The sequence below is a fragment of the Bolinopsis microptera genome, chromosome 1 (genome assembly GCF_026151205.1).
Source record: "Bolinopsis microptera isolate Bmic1 chromosome 1, MBARI_Bmic_1.0, whole genome shotgun sequence".
NCBI classification, from domain to species: domain Eukaryota; kingdom Metazoa; phylum Ctenophora; class Tentaculata; order Lobata; family Bolinopsidae; genus Bolinopsis; species Bolinopsis microptera.
In genome coordinates, this window is record NC_087072.1 from 15,300,327 (window position 1) to 15,321,795 (window position 21,469).

The 21,469-nt window shown below is 36.6% G+C and overlaps 2 protein-coding genes and 1 long non-coding RNA gene across 3 annotated transcripts in view; 2 read left to right on the plus strand and 1 right to left on the minus strand.

The window, feature by feature from the left end:
* Window positions 1-8,214, minus strand: part of LOC134814056 (uncharacterized) — an 84,922-nt gene extending 76,708 nt beyond the window's left edge. The window contains exon 1 of the mRNA XM_063822075.1: window positions 8,193-8,214. The gene's annotated coding sequence lies outside the window, so the exon portion shown is untranslated. The remainder of the gene's footprint in view (window positions 1-8,192) is intronic.
* Window positions 545-18,201, plus strand: LOC134820061 (uncharacterized). The gene is made up of 5 exons (XM_063830313.1): window positions 545-665; window positions 12,012-12,248; window positions 17,544-17,648; window positions 17,772-17,873; window positions 18,077-18,201. The coding sequence occupies exons 1-5, from the start codon at window positions 611-613 to the stop codon at window positions 18,199-18,201; spliced, it is 624 nt and encodes a 207-aa protein (XP_063686383.1). The 5' UTR covers window positions 545-610.
* A 34-nt stretch (window positions 18,202-18,235) lies between these two features.
* Window positions 18,236-19,994, plus strand: LOC134825905 (uncharacterized). The gene is made up of 5 exons (XR_010161635.1): window positions 18,236-18,310; window positions 18,512-18,622; window positions 18,845-18,987; window positions 19,339-19,406; window positions 19,548-19,994. It is a non-coding gene; the product is annotated as an uncharacterized LOC134825905 (long non-coding RNA).
* The last annotated feature ends 1,475 nt before the right edge of the window (window positions 19,995-21,469 follow it).

A 21,469-nucleotide genomic window follows, 5' to 3' on the forward strand; every position in this document is an offset into this window, starting at 1 on the left:
CACAGCAACATCGCAATACGTATCTAACTAAGACTCTAAGCAGACTTCAGCAAGGAGGGCACTTCGATTCGAGCACGGGAGATTTCCCACGGACTTTACTCTGTTATTGAATAGACTCTTTACTCCCATTTTTATCGTCTTGAAATTATACTAATTGTCAACGTTTCTTTTATTTGTATTTTATCCAACTGTCTTAATTGTTCAACGTAAGACATGACCTAAAATTAATAGCCTATAAACAGGTCATTTATAATACTTGGAACTTCAGGTTTTGACTTGTATATCTGGTGATTTTAGAAAAATATTTTCTTACTCTTTTATTATGTTGTCCTCTTATCTTATGAAGTTGTACTATTTAGCAAATTAAGTCTTACTTTTCAACAAACATTTTCTATAATGTAAACTATGCGAGTCGTATAAATATTTCGGAGTACATCGTGGAATAAAATAATGATCTGCTTCCCGCAAAATATTTGTGTCGCCGAGAGTGACTACCTTTGATGAGGGACAAACAGATTGAGTAATTAATATATAACCCAGAGGCACATATTTATAGTGAACTGATTGTTTTGTCTCCCCACTGTGAAATACTTTGTAATAACTTATTGAGATGAGAAGCCTCCACCTTGTCCTTGGTCTGGGATTTATCGGACTTATCTTGGGTGGTAAGTAATTAACCACTTGTATGTTTATAGGTTATATTTCCCCAACCGTGCGTTAACCGTGCGTAAACCGTGTCTTAAGCGACCATAATGGTTGCTTATGGGCAGTTTGTGCGTTAACCGTGCGTTAACCGTGCCTTAACCGTGCGTTAACCATGCGTTAACCGTGCGTTAACCGTGCCTTAAATGACCGTGCCTCAACCGTGCCTTATGTAACCCTTGCGCCTTAATCGTGCCTTAACCGTTCCTTAACCGTGCGTAGCTACATTACCGAATTGCCGGAAAAAGCAGCGAGCGAATGTTTTGAAAGATGTAATGAAAAAGCAAATTTAATCGATTGTTTGCTGGAGTGATACCGAAAGTTTTGAGCCAATAATATACAGAATGTTTAGAATGATATAGAATGATAATAATATGAAACATAATACATATGGGTCTGGGAAAAATAAAAATTCGGCCGGACACTTAAGTAAGCCAAATCTCCAGTCGAGTTTTTATTGAAGCTTACTTAATTAAAAGCCCTGAATAAGTAAATGAATTTTCTATCATTATAATTTTCTTCCCTGAAAGTGGAAAGCCAGAATGTAAATGAATCATGCGTAAGAATTCCAATGTGTTTCCATAGGTTTACAAGAGTTATCAGTGGATAAATGCTGATAAACAACTGAACCCAGGTCATATTACCATTGCTCCGAAATACGACAACTGAACCCAAATCTTTGTAGATCAGATTTTCAGGTTAGTTTGATGGCCAGCCTTGGCTCCGATCTCATGAAATCTAATGCATTAGGAGGGCCTGCAAAGGTTAGGATCTCGTGCATACGGTCGGATCTTGATGGTTTATGAGCATTGGATCGCATCCTTTTTGGCACACTTCGTGAACACTTACGCTAATTGTTAGATCAGATCTCACCTGTCACCTATAATTAGTACGCTTGTTATACAGCTCGGATGCCACGATCAATGCACAACTACAAAAGAAAGATAGTGGTCACAGTATCGAATCATAGGTGTCTTCAGCAATCAGCAAGTACATCAACGGACAAAAAAGAGCTCAACTATACTTCTGAACACAGACGGTTTTCTTTATACACGTAGAAAGGATTGAGGCAGAGGTTACCTGGGGCCCTCAGGCGATCATGTTCATAATAGGCGGAATGACAGGCTGAGCGCGGCCCAGTAAGCCTCGAGGTACCCCAACTAGATCTACCTGGAGATGCCAGAAGTACAGAATCAAGAAATTTATTGCTCATAGTCATGTATTTCTTGACCATGGAGATCAATGTATCACGTCGTGACCCCCATCGTCGTTTCACTATAGTGGAACCCCTGTAGAGTTTCTACGATACAGGGGGAGCCGCGCACTCGTGCGCGGCGGGTCATACAACGTATGACAAGGAGATCAGTCGCTGATGCTCGGTACGGGTAACGTAAACTTATTTGCCTGGATCCCCATCATTCGAAAAGAGTGTTGTAGATACTCCCATCGATGAGTCACATCAATTCAACCATAGAGCTAAAATAATATTATATATTAATAAAAGAGCACTACAAGTACAAAAGTCACGCTCCGAAAATTCAAGATTACGTTGTGGTATATCAATAACAACACAATTATTTCCAACTCATTCGGTAGTTGAATAATCATTACCGTTATAATAGCAGTATAGACCTATGCAGTTGCTCCCTGTTAGCGTCCACGTGCACCCTCTCAGTTTCTTATTTGATCTCATGCAGATGCACTTGCAGCAGAGGTGTTGACCAGAGTAACAGGTCACTTTTAGAACAGTGATTATTGAACGTATGATAGATAACAACCGATACTATAGCAGTGGATCTAAATATCACCTGGTCAAACCCGGGGTGAAAGATTTACATTAAGCGTCCCGACAGCTCCTGGCACATGGTAGAACCTGGTTAGCACGGGAAATTGGGTCAAACTTAACCCTAATTTTCATGTCCTCCAGGAGCTCCATCAGACGTTAGCCACAAGGCGGACGTAGCCTCCTTGCTAATCCGGGGAGGTAGAGTGAGCGCCCTCGACCAAAAAAAAAAAAACGTCCTCCTGTAGGTTTTACTTTATGAATTTACAAAATTCGCCAGTGTAATTATAGTATGGTGACACTTGAAAGTCACGAACTTAAGTTGCTCAAAGCTATATTAAGATTAGGGTTACTAACCGATATTATCGAGAACAATTTCCCAAAAATCGTTATCGATTACCACGACAATTTTCGAGGATTATCGCGATAATCACTACTACAACTATGTCGGAACTAAGTCCGATCTACGCCAGATAACCCCCTCTATATATCCCTGTCCCGCAGAGGGTTCGCAGTTCCTCTTTAGAGTTTGTCCCAACTTCCTTCAGTTACATAGTCATAGACATAAGACAAGTAGCTTTGTCTTGGTCAGCCTTGCTGTGCTCTATACCATGCGTAGGACGTAGGTTCCCATAAGACTAAGTGACTGGCAAGTAGCTCAGGATGTCGGATGCAGTGTCCCGCCATTTTTAATCTCCTGCTTCGTAACTTGTTTGACAGCCTTGGTAGGCTACCATACAAAGTTACATTGCTGACCTTGTCCTTCCATGAGATACCCAGCACCATACGCAACATCTTTGTGTATGTCCCGTCCAAACTTTTCTCTTGAGCCTTTGTCAGTGTCCAGGTTTCTGATCCGTAGAGCAGTACTGATTCACAAGCCGCTATGAACAATCTAATCTTGAGGCTCTTTGCGAGTTTGGATTTCCAGATATCCTTCAGTCTATGTAGGGCACACCACGCTTTTCCCTTTTTAACCCTTATCTCCCTATCTGTGCTCTCAATCCAGGAGCCTAAGTAGATGAAATCATCCACATTTTCTATGGCTTCCCCGGATCGACTTTGCAGGTCGCTAGATCGATCCTCCATATTCAGTGTAATGACCATGGTCTTGCCTTCGTTTATGTGTAGCCCCACGCTTGCTGCCGCCGATTCTACTCTGAGCAGGAACTCGTTAGCCTTGTCCATGTCCTCAGATATAAGTGCTATATCATCTGCAAAGTCCACATCGGTGATGATCTTGGGCCCCACTTTTCTGCTTTTTCTACATTTGAGAGTGAGTACAAGTCGCTCAGCTTAATCCGCGATAATCAACCAATTTTTATTATGGTAAAATGGCCAACATTTAACACATTTTTCGTATCTATTTGTCTGTTTGTAAAGTTAAACCCAGTGCTACTGCTATGTGCTAGCATAATTTGCAGTGTGATGGTATGTGCGTATGAATTTGTGGCAGTGAAAATTGAAATTTTGCGTTATCGCATTAGTCAGTGTAATAAGCGCCAAGCGCGAGCACAGAATTTTTTTTCTCCGATTGTACAAAATTTTATACCAATCTTTTAGTCAAGATGTAAATAATTTTTATCCACCGTGTAGCAATGTTAGCTCAGCGTTCATCAAGATTGCGATTTTTACGCCGCGCACTCGTCATACGCATGAAAAAATCGAATCGACGATAGAAATCGAGCGCTATGCGCACATTATTCGCTTCTCCACTGTTAATTTCTGGTTGATTTCATAAACGTTTTGTTTGAAACTCTTGAAACCAAGAGTTGTCCACTATTTTATTGCAATTATCTACTTGAAGTTTCTTTTTATGTTATCAAACTGTTTAAAGTGGAATATTTTCTGTGCTTGATTATACACTGTCATTACATGATAGGGCCTTGCTAAATGCTAATGTAAATTGGCAATTACAAATCACTTAAGTTTTCAAATCTATCGCTCAGGTTATGGCCTATCTTAAAGTTCAGCTGCTTGGTTAAATTAAAGCTGGGCACAAATATCATTTTTGCAAAGAATTCATTCAAAGACATATTAAAGTAAGTAAAGTAAGTAAGTACAGCACATAGCATATCCTAGCAGTATTGTTATTTACTTGATCTTTGATTTTATTCTGTGTTTCGGAGTTTTTGTTAAGTAGCAGGGTCCCCTGTGTTTTACTGACAAAATTAAGCCGCAAGTCTATGACTGCCTACCTCATTTTAATTTCATTTAAGAAGTATATAGAACTGTATGACAAAATATAATGTCTCTCTACTTTATCCGTTTACGTCTGACCGGTTGCCATTTTTCACTCTATGGTTATATACTTCTTTGTACATAATTCTGACAACAAATATAAAAGTGCCAAGTGGGTATCTATGTAATTTTCGTATCATTTTAAATTTGATGGTTACCTTCATACCCAAAGTTTAATGTTATATCTCACTGTACCAGTGTACCATATTCATTAACTTATAGCTTACTGTAAGCTATAAGTTAATTATTACATATTATATGTTTTGATTTTATGTCCGGCCTATACTAGAAGGGTATTCTTCTAACAGTTTTAGACTGACTTGAATGTCCTGCACACCAGTTTGAAGCTTCTTTAAATTATTTTTATTCTTATTGTATTGCTGTGTAAATTTAATTCTAATTCTAATTTATTTCTAATTCTCACTTTAATTAATTCTCACTTCGTTACTTTTCATAATGAATGTTTTTGGCACATTAGAATGAGCAAATGAATCGGGAGAACTGCTTCCTTTGACTCTGTCAAGTAAGCACATTATTTCCAATGTGTTTGTTGTTTTGATAATCTTTCTTCGCTCTTATGAGTGGGACAATCATTTATTTTAATGATATTGTTGACGAAGTGAGAATCTCCACTCAGTGTTTTTAAAACAATGAGTTGAGATTCTCAACTCAGTGTTGATATAACTCGGTTTCTGTTTGGAGTAAGGAACTAATTTTGGGCATCAGGCTGTTGAGTTTTTAGCCCAAAACCTATTTTTACGCTCTCGCGAGTAGCTAAAATCAAATTAACTCTGTTTCTGATTGGAGTATAAAAGAGCTGAATTTGGGCATTAAATCATCATATTTAGTAGAGCGTAATTAACTCCTCAGACTTCAGGTTAATGAGTTACTACTGTCATATGACCACACCCTTTTGAGCTCTCGCGAGTAACAATAACAGCACTTACAATCAAAATAACTCAGTTTCTGATTAGAGTAAGGAGTAAGGAGTAAGGAGCTAAACTTAGGCATTGAAGTGTTCTAAATTATCACATTGAGTGGGTAGAGAGTTATTTAAAAATCCTCAGACATCAGGTTATTGAGTTATAATACCCCAAAAACTTCTTACGCTCTTGCGAGTAGCAATTGACACATTTCATACTAAATTTTCATCTTGGACATGAAAGTGTTCAAAATCATCACATTAAGTGGGGTAGAGCATGGTTTTAAAGTCAACATGCTTTAGATTGTTGAGTTATTAGTCCATATCTTATTTTACGGATCATCACATTGAGTGTCGTAGAACATGGTAAAATCTTCAGACTTTATGCTGTTGTATTTAAGAAAATATATGAAATGAAATGAGGTATTTATATCCCGCTCATATGATTAACCAAAAAAAACATGAACACAAGGAAGGTGGTTAACCATGTCAGAGCGGCTGACTGTGAGTGATGTGAGCAAATGTGTAAAAGTGAACAAAATTATAACTCATCATAAGGCAAATAATGTTTTAGTAAATTATATTAATATTATAAATCAAAATCTTATGATATTGTTATTATCTTAACAGTTACTGCTGTAACTTACAATTTTAAATTTGTATTCCTTGCATTCCTTGTATTCTTTGTATTCCTTGTATTCCTTGTATTCATTGTATTCCTTGTATTCCTTGTATTCCTTGTATTCCTTGTATTCCAGTACGTAATATAGGGTGTTTAAGCTGGTATTTCAATATTTGCTCAATATTTGCTCAATTTTTACAGATATCATCAAGAGTATTGTGACAAAGTAAACTTATTTGTGCGACTGTATGATATTATCGTAATTCCCAGTACTTCCAGATCATCAAGTAATCCTACTGCACTACTCAGCATTCCTTGTCAGGGTGCCCTAAACATTCCTCATATATTTTCTTAAATGCAACAGCATAAAGTCTGAAGATTTTAAAATAAAATTGAACAAATATTGAAATACCAGCTTAAACACCCTATATATTACGTACTGGAATACAAGGAATACAAGGAATACGAGGAATGTAAATTTAAAATCTTAAGTTGCAACAGTAACTGACCTTAAGATAATAACAATATCATAAGGTTTTGATTTATAATATTAATATAATTTACTAAAAAGAAAAAGAAAGATTTTGAAAATAAATATTTAGTTTACAGTCCCCCTGCTTAATCAATTAACACTAATACAACCACGCACCAGTCACATAAATTATTATGTGGTAGTAATACGTTTACAGTGTCATAATTGAAACATCTTATTACATGGTAAAAATAGGTTAATTTTGTCACAAAAAATATTATAACTCTGTTTGCTCCTTGCTGGAAGATAACCAGTTTGTCGAAATTTGTATGATGAAAAAGTTATATTGAATTCTAATAGAGGTATGGTGAACTTCAAAATAGGGCATGCATTGTTAATTTCGCCACATAATTTGTTGTGAAAGTTTGATAATTTTTCGTTCACATCCACATCCTTATTATTGTTGGAATTGATTAATACAAGAAATATAGTAGCCCATACCAGTTTTCTGCATTAAATTTATATTGTTGAGGCACAAAATGGTAATTCTGTCACTTTTTTTGTGACTTTAAGGTAGCATTGTTAAACTTGAGGTTTGATGTGCTGGACAGTGGACAATAATCTACCACTTATTTCTAAAAGAATATTGAAATCTAATAGAGGTATAGTTCTTCAAAATAAGGACAAGAAAGGTTGACTTCCTTACATCATTTTTTGACAATGTTAATATCAACTGTCCTCTCTTGGATCAATCTGACCGAACGTAAAACGAAGGCAATCGGTTTAAATCTCATATGAAATATTTTCAGGTACTGATTCTATATAACGAGGTCTGATCGTCATCTTCTTACAGCGTTCGATGTCTGTGTAAAGGTAAAATGGTGATATCCTCTGGATCAGGCAGAGGTCGAGTGTTATCGGGATTAATACAGATTGATGATCCCGCTCGTCGGAGAAGATAAAGGCCTTGCTCAGCAATGGGTAGGGTTTGCAGTTTAGATAGCCATGTGGCACGCTGCAACTAAATTATTCGAGATTCTTCTCGAATAATTTTCAAGACTTGATGTCAATTTATTATTGGAGAAAAAGAAGATTTACGAAGGTGAATAGATGCCAGGGTCGGATTGAGTTGACAAAGCTCAAGATGAAAAGGTAATTTAATACTCAGATCATAATGTTTTGTTGCATTTACCTAGAAGTTAATTGTTTTGGAAATATGCTGTGTAATAAAGGTTAGTAAGTTCTAAAGTTCTAAAAACATTGAATTAAAGTGGACGCCATCCTTTAGAGAAATTTAAATTTATTACCCTCCCAACCTCACTTTAACTCTGTATGTTAATGTATTCTTGTGTAAAATTGTATTGATCCTGTTTGATGCGACAAGGAAAAATGCTCTTATCAGGAAATGAATTTACTCAACGTTTCAATGTAGCAACATCGTATTCATGATCTCAAATTATTTGTTATATGGTAGTGTTGAAAGTATTAAAATAGTATGTTAACAAGCATTTCGTTCTTGGAAAGAATTGGCTTATATCTCATAAACTAACGATGATTATTTCAATTCAATCAGGATAAGAAGATTAAGAAGCACAAGTTCAACTTCAACTTCAACTTCAACTTCAACTTGTTAGAACTGGAGAAAGAAGTACCACACCGTACTCAAAATCCAAACGAGATATCATTGATCTTATTGACGAGGAAGAAACAATGAAAGAACTGCAAGACTGCAAGAGCTCTTAGACAGCTCTCCCACAAAAAGTACAGCCAGCACAGACAGTTTTGCATATGCTGAAGTTGTTCACAAGGAATTTTTTGACTCATTGCTCTAAACCGAAACGATAACCATACATATCAATATCTTTAAAATCAGTATCTAGGACGTGTAAGGTTAGGTTTTATATTTATTCGCATTTTGAGATATAACGGCCATTTCCACACTTAATAAATCTGTCGGAAATCCGAATTTATCTTACTGCAATCACTTGCTATATATCAGTTATCTGCGCTTATCGGCAACGAGCCGTTATATTATATTAATGCTTTTCAAACAAAGTTACAACGAATTCTTCATGTAGTACATCCTGGGTTTGGACAGGATATGCCCATTTAAAATATTTCCATCACGTTACATTACATAATTCTCAATAAATATAATAAATTTGTAGTGTTGTAATTAGTTCAAAGTTTTAATCGGTCTCGCAGCTCTATTCTGTATTTGCCTCACTCATTTAAGAGTGAGCACACGACAGTATAATAAAAAGCAGACGACATGGCACCAATTTGGGGAGGACCAACTCCATTTCAACGGATCATACATCTTACATGATTATACATCTTAAACATCGTTTTTGATTTATTAGATTTGTTCCATTACATAAGCGATTAAACGGATAATAATTGTACGTCATGTTGCCAGTTATGATAATCCAGGATAACTGCACTTGATAAAGGGAATAAAGGTCACTTTTCCTTAACATTTTAAAAGCTTGCACATACCGAGGTAATTTATGTAGTTAAAGTGGATACCTCCCGAACTACCGTAATTTAATATACTCAACGGGTTAAAAATCTTAAATACGTCCTTCGAGGTCACATTTCACAGGACAAAAAATGCCTACCCATTTTATTTTAATATTAATAAGTTATTTGAATATTAATAAGTCCGGCATCAACTTGAATTATTCTTAATATCATAACTCGCAAGGTCTTGTGAAAGGATCAGGGAACGTATTTTAACTTAAACTTTATTACTGATATCTAACTGAGAAGGAAATCTGCTGTATTTTTGTTATAAATTTATTCGAATCATAGTACATATTATGAGTAATGGTTTTAAAAATATTTCTTATCTGATGATGTAATAAAATTGTTTACGAGAAACAAATGTTACATAAATGCTAACCAGTTTTGAGGGGTACAAATGAAGAGGACTTAAAGACTGTACATTTTTCACCGTTGATTAAAACTTACATCTATGGAATGATTAATAAGCAGCCGCAGTTAATATTATATTGACTGCTAGTAAAATAGACATTTTAACTTCAAAATTTTAAACTGTATAAGCATCTCTCGATTCGATTCGATTAAGGGTCTGATTTTATAGCTTCATATTCGATTTGAGCTTCATATATGACTGTTAATGACTGTACATATGTTTTAATTGAAATTAAGTTCAATCAAATGCAATCAAATGCGCCGTTTATTTTTGAAAACACAAAAATAGCAGAGAAATGCTCTCTTCCATTAGACATGTAACTTAAACTTCAGTTTGACCTCTGTACTGCTGTTACTGCTAGGAAGGCATTCTTTTTATTTTACGTACAAGCTATAAACAATAGCTTATTTTACGGATGTAGTATATCTAAGATTTTATCCAGTATGTATATATACAATAATTATACATGCTGGATAAAATCTTAAACTTAAACTTATGGCTCTGAACTTGTACTCACCGGCCTCACTATAGTTTAGCATGATTTAAGTAGATGATAAAGTTAGTAGCTAAAAAATAAGCATGAAACCTGCAAAAAGAAAAGGTTCGCCATTTTGTTGTTTGCTGAGAATAAGAACCATATGCTTTTAGCAAGAATTAGCGCTGGCGCGCGCGCCAAATTTATTATGTGTATGTAAAAAGTTGATGCGTTAACACTTTGATCTGAACGTGAACTCTTCGTAGCGCGGATCACTGGAATTTTCATTTTGAAATATCTCGCATACCAATGCAGGAATTTATAATATGAAGGTGTAGGACTCATAACACATTGATGAGATAAATATTGGTATCAAAATTTTACCAAAAAACTCATCGGATGATGGCAAGAAAACGTTTTTACACATTGACAGTCAAAAACAAAAAAAATAATATCAGTGTCAAATTAAGCGAGTGAAAATTGCTATACGGTGGATTTCGATGTTTCCGTATCCCCCGCACACTTTAAAAAGCATATAAACGATATTTGGACAAAAAAATTCTGTGCTCGCGCTTGGCGCTTATTACACTGACTACATCTAGTAAGTAACTTGGAGGTTGTATGGTCAGACGTAGTTATTGTTGTTTATTGAAGCACGGAAAGGAACTCAGACTGCAAACGAGACTACAAAACCCGTTGGAGAATGGATCTCAATGTGCAGTATATTGGAGAGATATGACCAGATAACAGATGCAGTGCATGGAATTTTAGATGACTTGGAGCTAGGCTGGATGCAGGAGACACTGAGTTAGCTAAAGAAATTACCAAGACTCTCGCACCGTTCAAGACCATAGTTGGTTCGTGCGTCATTTTTTCGGGAAAAGTGCGTGAGATGTTCATTTTTCGTGCCTTAAAGTGCGTTAAAGTGTGTTCTCCGTTGGAACATTTATACAATTTAAACAACAGATCATGAAATATATTAGCAAGAAATTAAGTACAAAGGTTACAATGTTACATCTTAGCATAGGAGCATAATTCAAATATGCAGTGTGTATACAAATATTACTTGACAAATTTATAACCGATATTATCGCGATAATTTTGAAAAATTATTGATTATGACCCTGAGGGGTGATCTTATTGAAACCTTTAAAATAACGACGGGTAAAGTGGACTATGGACAAGATCTTTTCAGGATATCACGTAGCGGTACCAAGATCCTAAAAGATAAAAGAGGAAATCAGGTCCTCAGTAACCGTGTTGCCAATTACTGGAACAAAGTACCAAGTTCGGTTAAAGAAGCCAGTTCAGTAGACGCATTCAAAGCTCGACTTCAATGTTATAAAAATGAACTGATAGCGAGTGGAGCATCGTCAAAGGGTCACTTCTGGGATCTCAGCGAAACCTTGATGTCAAAAATAAATACATGTGAGCATGATTCATATGCACATTTCATGTCTAATAACCCATTGATTGCTAAATACCGAGGAATCAATGTTTCTTGATTGTTAAATTCAGAACTACATGTTAACGTCCTAAAAATAATTAATCATTAAATGTTCCGGATAGGAACATTTTTCTTTTTGATAATATTGTGCGAACTGCAATAGCGTAGAGTGCAGTTGGGTTTCAAGTTTTGTCGAGATGGCCATGTGGCCATAATCCTATTATTATTATTATTATATGATCGCGATAAAAAATGTTGTACCGATAATGGCAACCCTAAATCGGACTAATGCTATTCTGATTCTTTGACTTTTTCTTTTACGTTTCCTTGCTTGAGTTTTAAATTATAAACTGCGATAAATATAATAGATATAGACACGGTACGCAAACTTATCTATATTCTATTTCAGGCCGCTGTTATACAGACTACAAATATGATACTGGTATGTTTACGGACTCCGAGAGATTAGACCAGAGACTGTTGAGTTTAGGGAATTGTCAGGAATGGTGTGATGAGACTCCCCGATGTAAAGGAGTAGTCCTGAGTCCCGTGGATTGGGCTGTCCGAGAGTGCTATCTGGTGGCCACTACGCACATAACAGCAAGGAGTGGATGGGAATCGAGTTCTCTAACTAATTGTGGCCTGGGTAAATTACAAAACACCTTTTTCCTTTTTAAGCTCTAGAGTTTTTATCGTGCATGGTTTTCCGTAGGCCTCAAAGTGGTGCCTCAAAGTAGTGCCTCAAGGGCCTCAAAGTGGTGCCTCAAGGGCCTCAGTGCCTCAATGCGTTACAAGATTATCTGTTACTAATTCATATCCATATTTTGCGATTTAGTATTCTCTGGTGTTGGGCCATGCCTTGGGTTGTGGAGCTCAGTTCTGCTTCCTATAGGTATAAATTGTGCATAAGGCTAGTTTTAAAGTTGAAAATCGAAAATTTGCACACGTGGGGACACGCCCAAATTTATAGAAAATTGCTAAAATCACTAAAAATTGCTGTTTTCACCATTTTCTGTCAACTTTGGAGTGCCGTTGTGATTACAGTTCTTCTTAAAATACTTTGAAACTTTGCATGCTTATCAATCTATACATAAATTACGAATATGCAAAAATTTAAGGTCATTCAACAACATTGGATGCGCACGCAACGTCCGCTCAAAGTTTGCACGTGCGAAAGGTGATAATTTTGCTCTTTCGTGATTTCGAACAAATTCTGCTTTGCCACGACAGTTCAATTTCATTATATATGAATTTAATTCCAACTTGAATGAGTATAATGTGGCATATTCAGTCAGTGATCGACCGATATGTTTACCTAAACACAAGGAAATGTTTTCAAAGGTAAAATTTCAAAATCGCGTTGAAATTACCTCCTTTGTCTTATTAATAAAGTTGTGAATTTCGACTTTAAAAAGTACCCTGACGTTATAATCAAAAAGAGATAATATTTGACCAAAACCCATAATCATGGGTAGAGTGGACCGCTGCCAGTGTCTCTCTTTCCCAAACAAAAGGATATGATATCAATTTGATTGACTGCAGTTCTCAAATAGTCAAATGCAAAATGATACCGAAATTGAAATCGGTCGCTCGCTTTTCCCATTCATTTACAATTGTAATAGATTAAGAAGACCTACCCGAAGGCAGCTGTACTCGGCAATAAAGATTCAATAAATTTCAGCTAAGTCGCTATAGTTATAACTACCACCCTTATCCCGAAATACTAGGTATCGACCCAACACAACCCAAAGAGATTTTTACAGCATGTGATTGATGTAATTAATCGAAACTTATTACATTTACAATATATATATTTATGTATATCTGTATTTGACCAAAGTCCAAAACCCATAATCATGGGTAGAGTGGAACGCTGCCAGTGTCTCTCTTTCCCAAACAAAAGGATATGATATTAATTTGATTGACCGTTCTCAAATGCAAAATGAATTCGAGAATGAAATCGGTCGCTCGCTTTTCCCATTCATTCACGGCTTACGAATAATTCGGGTAGTTCTTCTTAATCTATTACAATTGTTTTAAAAAAAGCACTAACTTCAATGAATAGCGAATATCTTTATGAAGGAGCAAGGTAGGAAAACTTTCAAGTAGATTTTCAGAATGCTTGAACAATTATCTAAGTTGAAAATGTCCTCAGATTTTGAATAAAATTACTCCTTATAATGGTGTAAAATCGATTTGAAAAGTTGTTATTTTGTCAAAAAACCAAGTTTTAAAAACATTTAATCTGATGAAATGATGATGATGACGTTAAATTATTTTTCGACATAATGTAAACTAAAGCATAAACAATTATCTCTAAAACCTTTGGTTCGAGATGACTGTATCTTTTCTACTTTCGAATCTACGGACACTTAAATGTAGGCTACAGAAAAAGCAGGCACATCTGTTCATATTATATAAAGGAGGAAGTGCTGGGGCAGCATTGAGCACATCTAATTACAACCCTTATATGCTTACTAATGGAAAAGTCGTTATTTGTAACACGGGAGTATCCTGTTGGTGATATGTTGTGACACACATATTGATATGTCGGGATACTGTCAAAAGAGATCTCGAGATGACAAATACTCCAAACCAAAGAGAGTTTTTTCTGTGTGGTAATTTTCTTATTACCTTTTAGCCTTATAATAAGGACTGATGTTGACCTCTGGGGATATTTCTAAGTTGTCAGACCGTGAACTAAGAGAAAAGTTAATAGAACAACCTGGGCCTAGTACTGGCACTCCGAGGAAAGTATAAGAGGTGCAACTGTTAAACCTTAGTAGTAAAGTTCGATCTTCTGGATCAGGGTAAAGTTGAAAACTGACCCGAGTCATGATTGCATCCGGATGGATACTCAGTATGAGAAAGTTCCACTTAATTACGTAGTTTCTCATGGAACCTAGGTACGTAATTAAGTGCCTCAAGTTACCGATACAGTACACACTACGTAAATGTTATCTAGGGTTAGCCCCTGTGTGATAGTATTTTCCCCACACATCTTACTATATATAAAGCGAGACGATATATATATATATATATGGATGGATGGATATGATTGATGGATGGATCCGTACCATTTTACTGACACCAAGGCATCAACTTTAACGGGACTTTCCGCAAAAACCGTAAAAGATATACAACTGAAACTTTTTTCACCGGGTCAAATGCTTTAATGGCCTCCAAATCAGCATGAAACAATAAAAATTGGCCAAGAAATAGGAGTTTTAGAGCCCAAAATTTGGACCCCCAAGTGGTGTCAAAAACGCGAATTAAATAGGTAATGATTATTTTAGTCTCTTGAGTCTTGACACCATTTTAAGGTTATACTGCTATAATGCCCGAGGTAATGGAAATATTTTTTTCCAGGGACTTGTAGTCGGATCCCAACCGTTCTAAAAGGGTATCTCGTTAGCTTTTCGTGTTAAAAGCAATTTCTCAACGGTTATCACCTCTCAATTTTTTTAAATTACGGTTTCTTAAGGTCAAAGGATCGGCTGCTAACAGCAAAACTTTCGCAATTGCCGACTCATGCACATCATATACTCAAAAACGCTCACTTTAGGAGTCATTAGTAAATGACTACTACATCAACATGATTTGTGACAACTCCAACAATTTTTCCTTGGCACCAATTTAAATTAAATGTGTTGACAAAAATTCCCTAGCATTAGCAGGGTTCGAGATTTGACTGAGGGCATTCAGGTAACATACCACTACCAGGTTCATATCACCAGTTGAAATGAATCTTAATTTCGGCATGCAATGCCTTATAAGTTATAAGCTTATTGTAGGATCACGGGGTTTATATAATAGGTCTCGATCAGATGCTAATTTAGCTATTTAGGTTTCACATGTGAAATTTTTCCAGCTTTGGGTAAAGTGGATTTAGAGCGGGGAGGGGGTATAAATGACCAAAATCTAAACGATCTCTTACTTACGGGGCACTACGGGACAAGGGACGGATATCGGGCCTAATAGCTGTTTTTAATGAGAGGCTGGGGTATGGACCTAAATGGTCAACGTGAGGATAGCATGAGGATTTAGGATGCTCTGCCTGCCTTTCATGGGGTCTTGTAACCCTAAAAGCTGGTATTTCTTATCTAAATTAACCTTGGTTACATCCCGTGCTGTTTCGAATATATAATTAGATTTATAGGTCCAATATCAAGCGAAAAAGTCTGATCTCCTGTACTGATGTTACACTTACATGATATCCGACGCAAGGATCTCCGAAGTCCGATCTTAAAGTTGGATCTCAGAGCCAAAATGAGGAACCTAAGCCTTGGTTCCTCTCTTTGAGAGTCAAACAGGAAATTCGGTGTTATCAACTCAAACTCGGATTCGTAGCACAATTGAAAAACCAAAGAATATAAATTTTAATGCATTTCCCGACATCCTAAAATTAATGTCAGGTCGTATTCGATTCAGTGGCCCAAACTCCAGTAGGTTACAAGACTTGAGTTCAAGTCGAGAAGCACTTTGATTAAGCATGATCCTTGTCTAGTTGGAGTTTTCGCATATCATGCAGTAGTTATCTACTAATTACTCCTAAACTGAGCGTTTTAGAGTCGAATCTCGAACCCTGCCATTCAGCCAAGTAATCTTAATCTGAAGTTCTAGAATTAAAGTTCTAATGTTCTAGTACTAGTGTATTAGTGCCCTAGATAAGATCTCGAGGCAGCTGTAATAACAAAAGAGCTAGCTAGTAACCACTTGATTAAAAAACGAGGGAATGACACACATTATCATACGATGGGAAAATCTATGCGAATCAAACCACTGCGGTATTACTATTATGGTAAATGAGCTAAATTAAACTGCCGCCAACAGATCTCAATCCAGCGATTACAGACCAATATTGGTCGAGGCAGTGAAGTCAATTATAAATATAAAGTGGGGTACTGGTCAGCGGTCAAGCAACAATCTGGCCCGGATCCAGTGCCGAATTATTTTAGGTCCGGTATTCTTATAGTCTTTGTACATATTATGGTTTTATGGAATGAATAAATTAAAAGTTGAATTTTTGTCATTACATTTTGGCTAAATTGGTGCCAATGAAAAATTGTTGGAGTTTTCACAAATCATGCAGAAGTTAAACTTATTTACTAATCACTCCTAAAGTGAACGTTTTTGAGTATATGATGTGCATGAGTCGGCAAGGGCAAACAATTTGCTGTTAGCAACTGACCCTTTGACCTTTACTTTGACCTTTACTAAAGTAACCGTAAATTTGAAAAATTGCCCTTTCGTAAGACACAAGTATGCTGCTGTCTGGCCCATTAAGAGAGATGCCCAATAAAGTAGATCATTCTCCAATTTTTGTAGGTGTTTCTGGACACAAAGTGAGTCATCTTACATCTTGTGACAAATGCTATGATGCTCATGAGTCTTTAAGACCTTTCTAGTTAACAGTCCAATAGCCCATTTGTGAATACTTTCATTGTTCGCTAGACAAAAATCTGTTTTTCAGCCACATTTCCGAAAATAAGCCTTTTATGGTATATGTTGCTTCATACGTTGTATATAAATGTGGCCATTATGTACACTTCAGTGTCTCAGAATAGTCTCTACGACCTTCCTAGGCGGAAATGCCAAAAATCACGGAAATTATGAACTGCGTCAAGCCAAAAACCCTTTATCGGCCATATTTCCGAAACGAAGTATTTTAAGGTATATATTGCTTCATAAATTGTATGTAAATGTGGCTATTAGACACATTTTGGTGTATCGGAATAGTCTTTAAGACCTTCCTGGGCTGAAATACAAAAATTTGAGTGACCGCGAATCCATGAAAAAGAGTGTGGCCGAAAACGCCCTCATTACATTTATTTCAAAAATGCAATGAAGTCCAAATGTTTTAAGAATCATCTAGAGAGGTGATAACTGTTGAGAAATCGCTTTTAACACGAAAAGCTAACGAGATTTCGTTTCGTCCCAGACTATTGGAGCAAGAACGCTGGTAAATATCTGAGCGGCTACAGCGCAGGAACCGCCAAATACGACAGTCTTCTGAAGGCTCAGAGCGAATGTCTCAAACGATCCGGTCAGTTCAAACTTGCAGTTAATTGGTTATCTTGAAATTTGATACACTAAAGATATACAGTCACAGAATCTCTGGTAAAATATCAATTCACCTTAAAATTTAAATGCCACCTTCTCCTACTAGACTGTGGAGGTATCACATACGAGACTTCATCCAGAAAGTTCACTCTGCGAACAGGAATCGACCTCAAGGACAGTTCCTCCAGTGAAATCTCCTGGATATATAGTAAGATGTTAATGAGTAGTAAACACACTCAATTAGGGTTATTGGATACAATTAACAATTAGCATTAGCAAAAATCACCACTAATTAGGGTTAACATAAGTAATTATACACAAAATCAGGTGCGCCATTTTATAGGTGGGGTATAAGTACCATTATGTATACTACTCTAGTAACTGTCCATTTAACTTTTCCTTATACTTCAGATAGATTTGTTCTTAAAATTGCCCCAAGATCGGGCGGGATCAGGGACAAAAGGATTTCGCGATTATTTTGGCCAAATTTCGCGATACCGCGAAATTTAACAGGCTATACATTAAACTATACATAAAATTTGTCGCGGAGAATGGGAAATTTCGCGATTTCGATATGGCGTCACTTCGACCAGGAAACCAGATTACCGCTAGGGGAGTATACCAGGATGGTACTTCAAAATTTAGGTATATTTTTCTCATATTATACGTGTTATACATTTTATACACGTTATAGAGAATTTTAACATGTTGTCCATGAATCAATGTTTTACTTTTTATACCATGCGGGTATGAAACGAAATTGTAATGAACTCCAGAATCTAATTCACGATATCAATACATGTAGTCACACTTTTATCCGCTACTGATTTCCACTAATGGCTTCAGTGTGAATATTGTCGCGGTACCGGATCGGAACACCATCCTGCTTCATGTGGACTTTAGATTTAACGTACTTGTGCTGAACAGCAAATTTGGACGTTGGGGATCGGAAAAGAGGTATATGATGCAGACATTGCGATAAGTTATAATATATTGTTATAATGTATAAGTTATAAGCCAATAATATTATCATTATTTACTTGGTGCAATATATTGGAAAAGTTGCCATTCAGCTGTTGAAAATTTGTGTAAATCAATAATATGAAATATTATTAACACTACTGCCATATCGTAGGTAGCAACTTTTCGAATAAAATAATAAAATATCTTTATTTTCAGGGTGAATTACAGCAACAAAAGATTTGAAGCAGGCGAAGAGTTCACAGTTACGATTAAAGTCTCAGCTGATGAATATCAAGTCTACCTCAACGATGCAGAAATTGGAAGATACCCTGTGCGAGAATTAAACCTAGCTAACGCTGGTATGACTATGATACTATTTACAATTAAGCATTGAAAAAAACTAGGACTGATCATTCTATCGATTATTTAATGCATGAATACCATAATACCGTGGCTTAATGGCTATTGAGTGCTGCGAGTGATAATGCCCAAACGTAGTTGAGGGTTAGCGTCCCGCACGAAATCCAATGATTATGAAGCTTTGATATTGGCGGGCGAGCTACATTTGGCATTACTTCTGAATCGTGATAGCCGACTGGCGAATGGCTGTCACGTGTTTAGAAACGGCTGTTACCTGTAAAAACAAATATGCCTCCCCCAACCGTATTTAGTTCTGGTGTTTTGAAATACTAATCGGTGCACAATTTCAGTTCAGCTAAAGGGCGGCAGCAAAGGCTTCGAGTGGACCTTACTTGGCATACCTTCGAACTAAGTTAAGGTAAGTTACGGTTATTTTAGTTTGAAGTTTCATCCAGCTTCTAACACAAAATAACTCATTATATATCTATAATTCTATAAAGTGTAATTATGACCAATAATTTATTATGTTTCAATTATAAAAGTGCAACCCTCTTATCAGTCGAGAAGCGTGTTTGAAGACGGTAGACGGCGTTGTAAGATAAAGTTAAACAACAGCTGTTTCCTGCAGACGCTCACCGCGTTCTTCTTATCAGCCGGGGCTTCATACTCAACAATTTATTTGTTGTTTATTATGGTCAGTTATGGTTAAAATCAGGTCAAAACCTGCATTTCATAGAAGAGGACTGAAACATTTTTTGGGGGCTCTCAAATGTCTTTAAAACCGAAAAAACGTTGGAGCCCTAAAATTCAGACTGGGAAAATCGCCCATTTGGCCACGCCCATTTTTGGTACCAAAATGTCCAGGCACAATTTGAGAGAAATATATAATGTCATTCCTTACATATTAGGGGTCTATATTTATGTTTTTTGCACGACGAATCGATTAACAAGGTGCTTTAAAGCTCTAAAACACTTATTTTTTTGCAATTTTCAAGATGCAGTTTATGGCTGTCGATAGAGCTTTATATGCTATTGTATGGTTTTGATACAATCTTTCAACACCTGACATAGGTAATAGGGGTCACAAACACTATAATGTCAGGAACTGGGCAGTGGCCGAGATAAATATTGATAATTACTTGGACTCAGAAGATGTGCCCCAGAACCTCACGTCTGAGTGACAGTGGGCCTTATCGATCATGAGCCGCAAATCACAATGGCTTTGGGCCTCAGAGACAAGGGCATTTGTACTCTTGGCTTAAATTGGCTCTTTGCTAGTATCATCAATCAGGTTTCTAACTTCTATATCATCTGCCTTTCCAGTGCCCATCCGTCTCTTTGAGATTCATCATTACTTCAAGTTCAATCATTTCGTTTCTGTTCAAGTTCAACTGTAGGCGTAATGAGAGACTTCAGTCCAGCATTAAAGTCAATATCTGTAGATTTAGTAATATGTGGTTTCGCTAATTTTAAGGTAATTGTGTTCAGTAAGCAAGTTTGTAAGTTTTCAGCCCACTGCCCCAAAGTATTGGCCCCCAGAGCACTGGTCATACTGGAGCACTGGTAGTGCACAAGGTAATGCTGATTTTTTGCTTAATATAGCTCATGTTTAAGTTCCTTTTTCAGCAGTCTTCCCTATCATACTGGCATAAAAACAGATTCACCTCATTTATCTCTAAATATAATGGCACCAAGTCCAAAGTTGCAGGTGCCAGAGGTCCTGGGGCTGACAATAATTGGGGCAAGAGGTAGGTGGACATTCGATAACCTGTAGGGCCCAGGTAAAAGATAATATTTAGAGATAAATTGGGTGAATCTGTTTTTATGCCAGTATGATAGGAAGACTGAAAGGAACTTAAATAAGAGCTATGTTAAGCAAAAAATCAGCACTACCATGTTCATTACCAGTGCTCCAGCATTACCAGTGCTCTGGGGGCCAATACTTTGGGGCAGTAGGGCTGAAAACTTACAAACTTGCTTGCTGAACACAATTACCTTAAAAGTAGCGAAACCACATATTGCTAAATCTACAGATTTTGACTTTATTGCTGGACTGAAGTCCCTCATTACGCCTACAGTTGAACAGAAGCGAAATGATTGAACTTGAAGTTAGAAGTAATAATGAATCTCAAAAAATAAGTGTTTTAGAGTTTTAAGAACCATACCAATCGATTCGTCGTGCAAAAAACATAGATTTAGACCCCTAACATGTTAGGAATGACATTATATATATTTCTCTCAAATTGTGCCTAGTTATTTTGGTACCAAAAATGGGCGTGGCCAAATGGGCGATTTTCCCAATCTGAGTTTTTTCGGTTCTCAAGACCTTTGAGAGCCCCCAAACAAATTTTCAGCCCTCTGCTATGAAATGCAGGTAAATTGCCATAACTGACCGGACTAGAACACATCTACTGAAAAAACTTGCTTGGAACGTTTCGACTTGATTATCTGGCAATCTTCTAAGATATTTTTGTCATACGT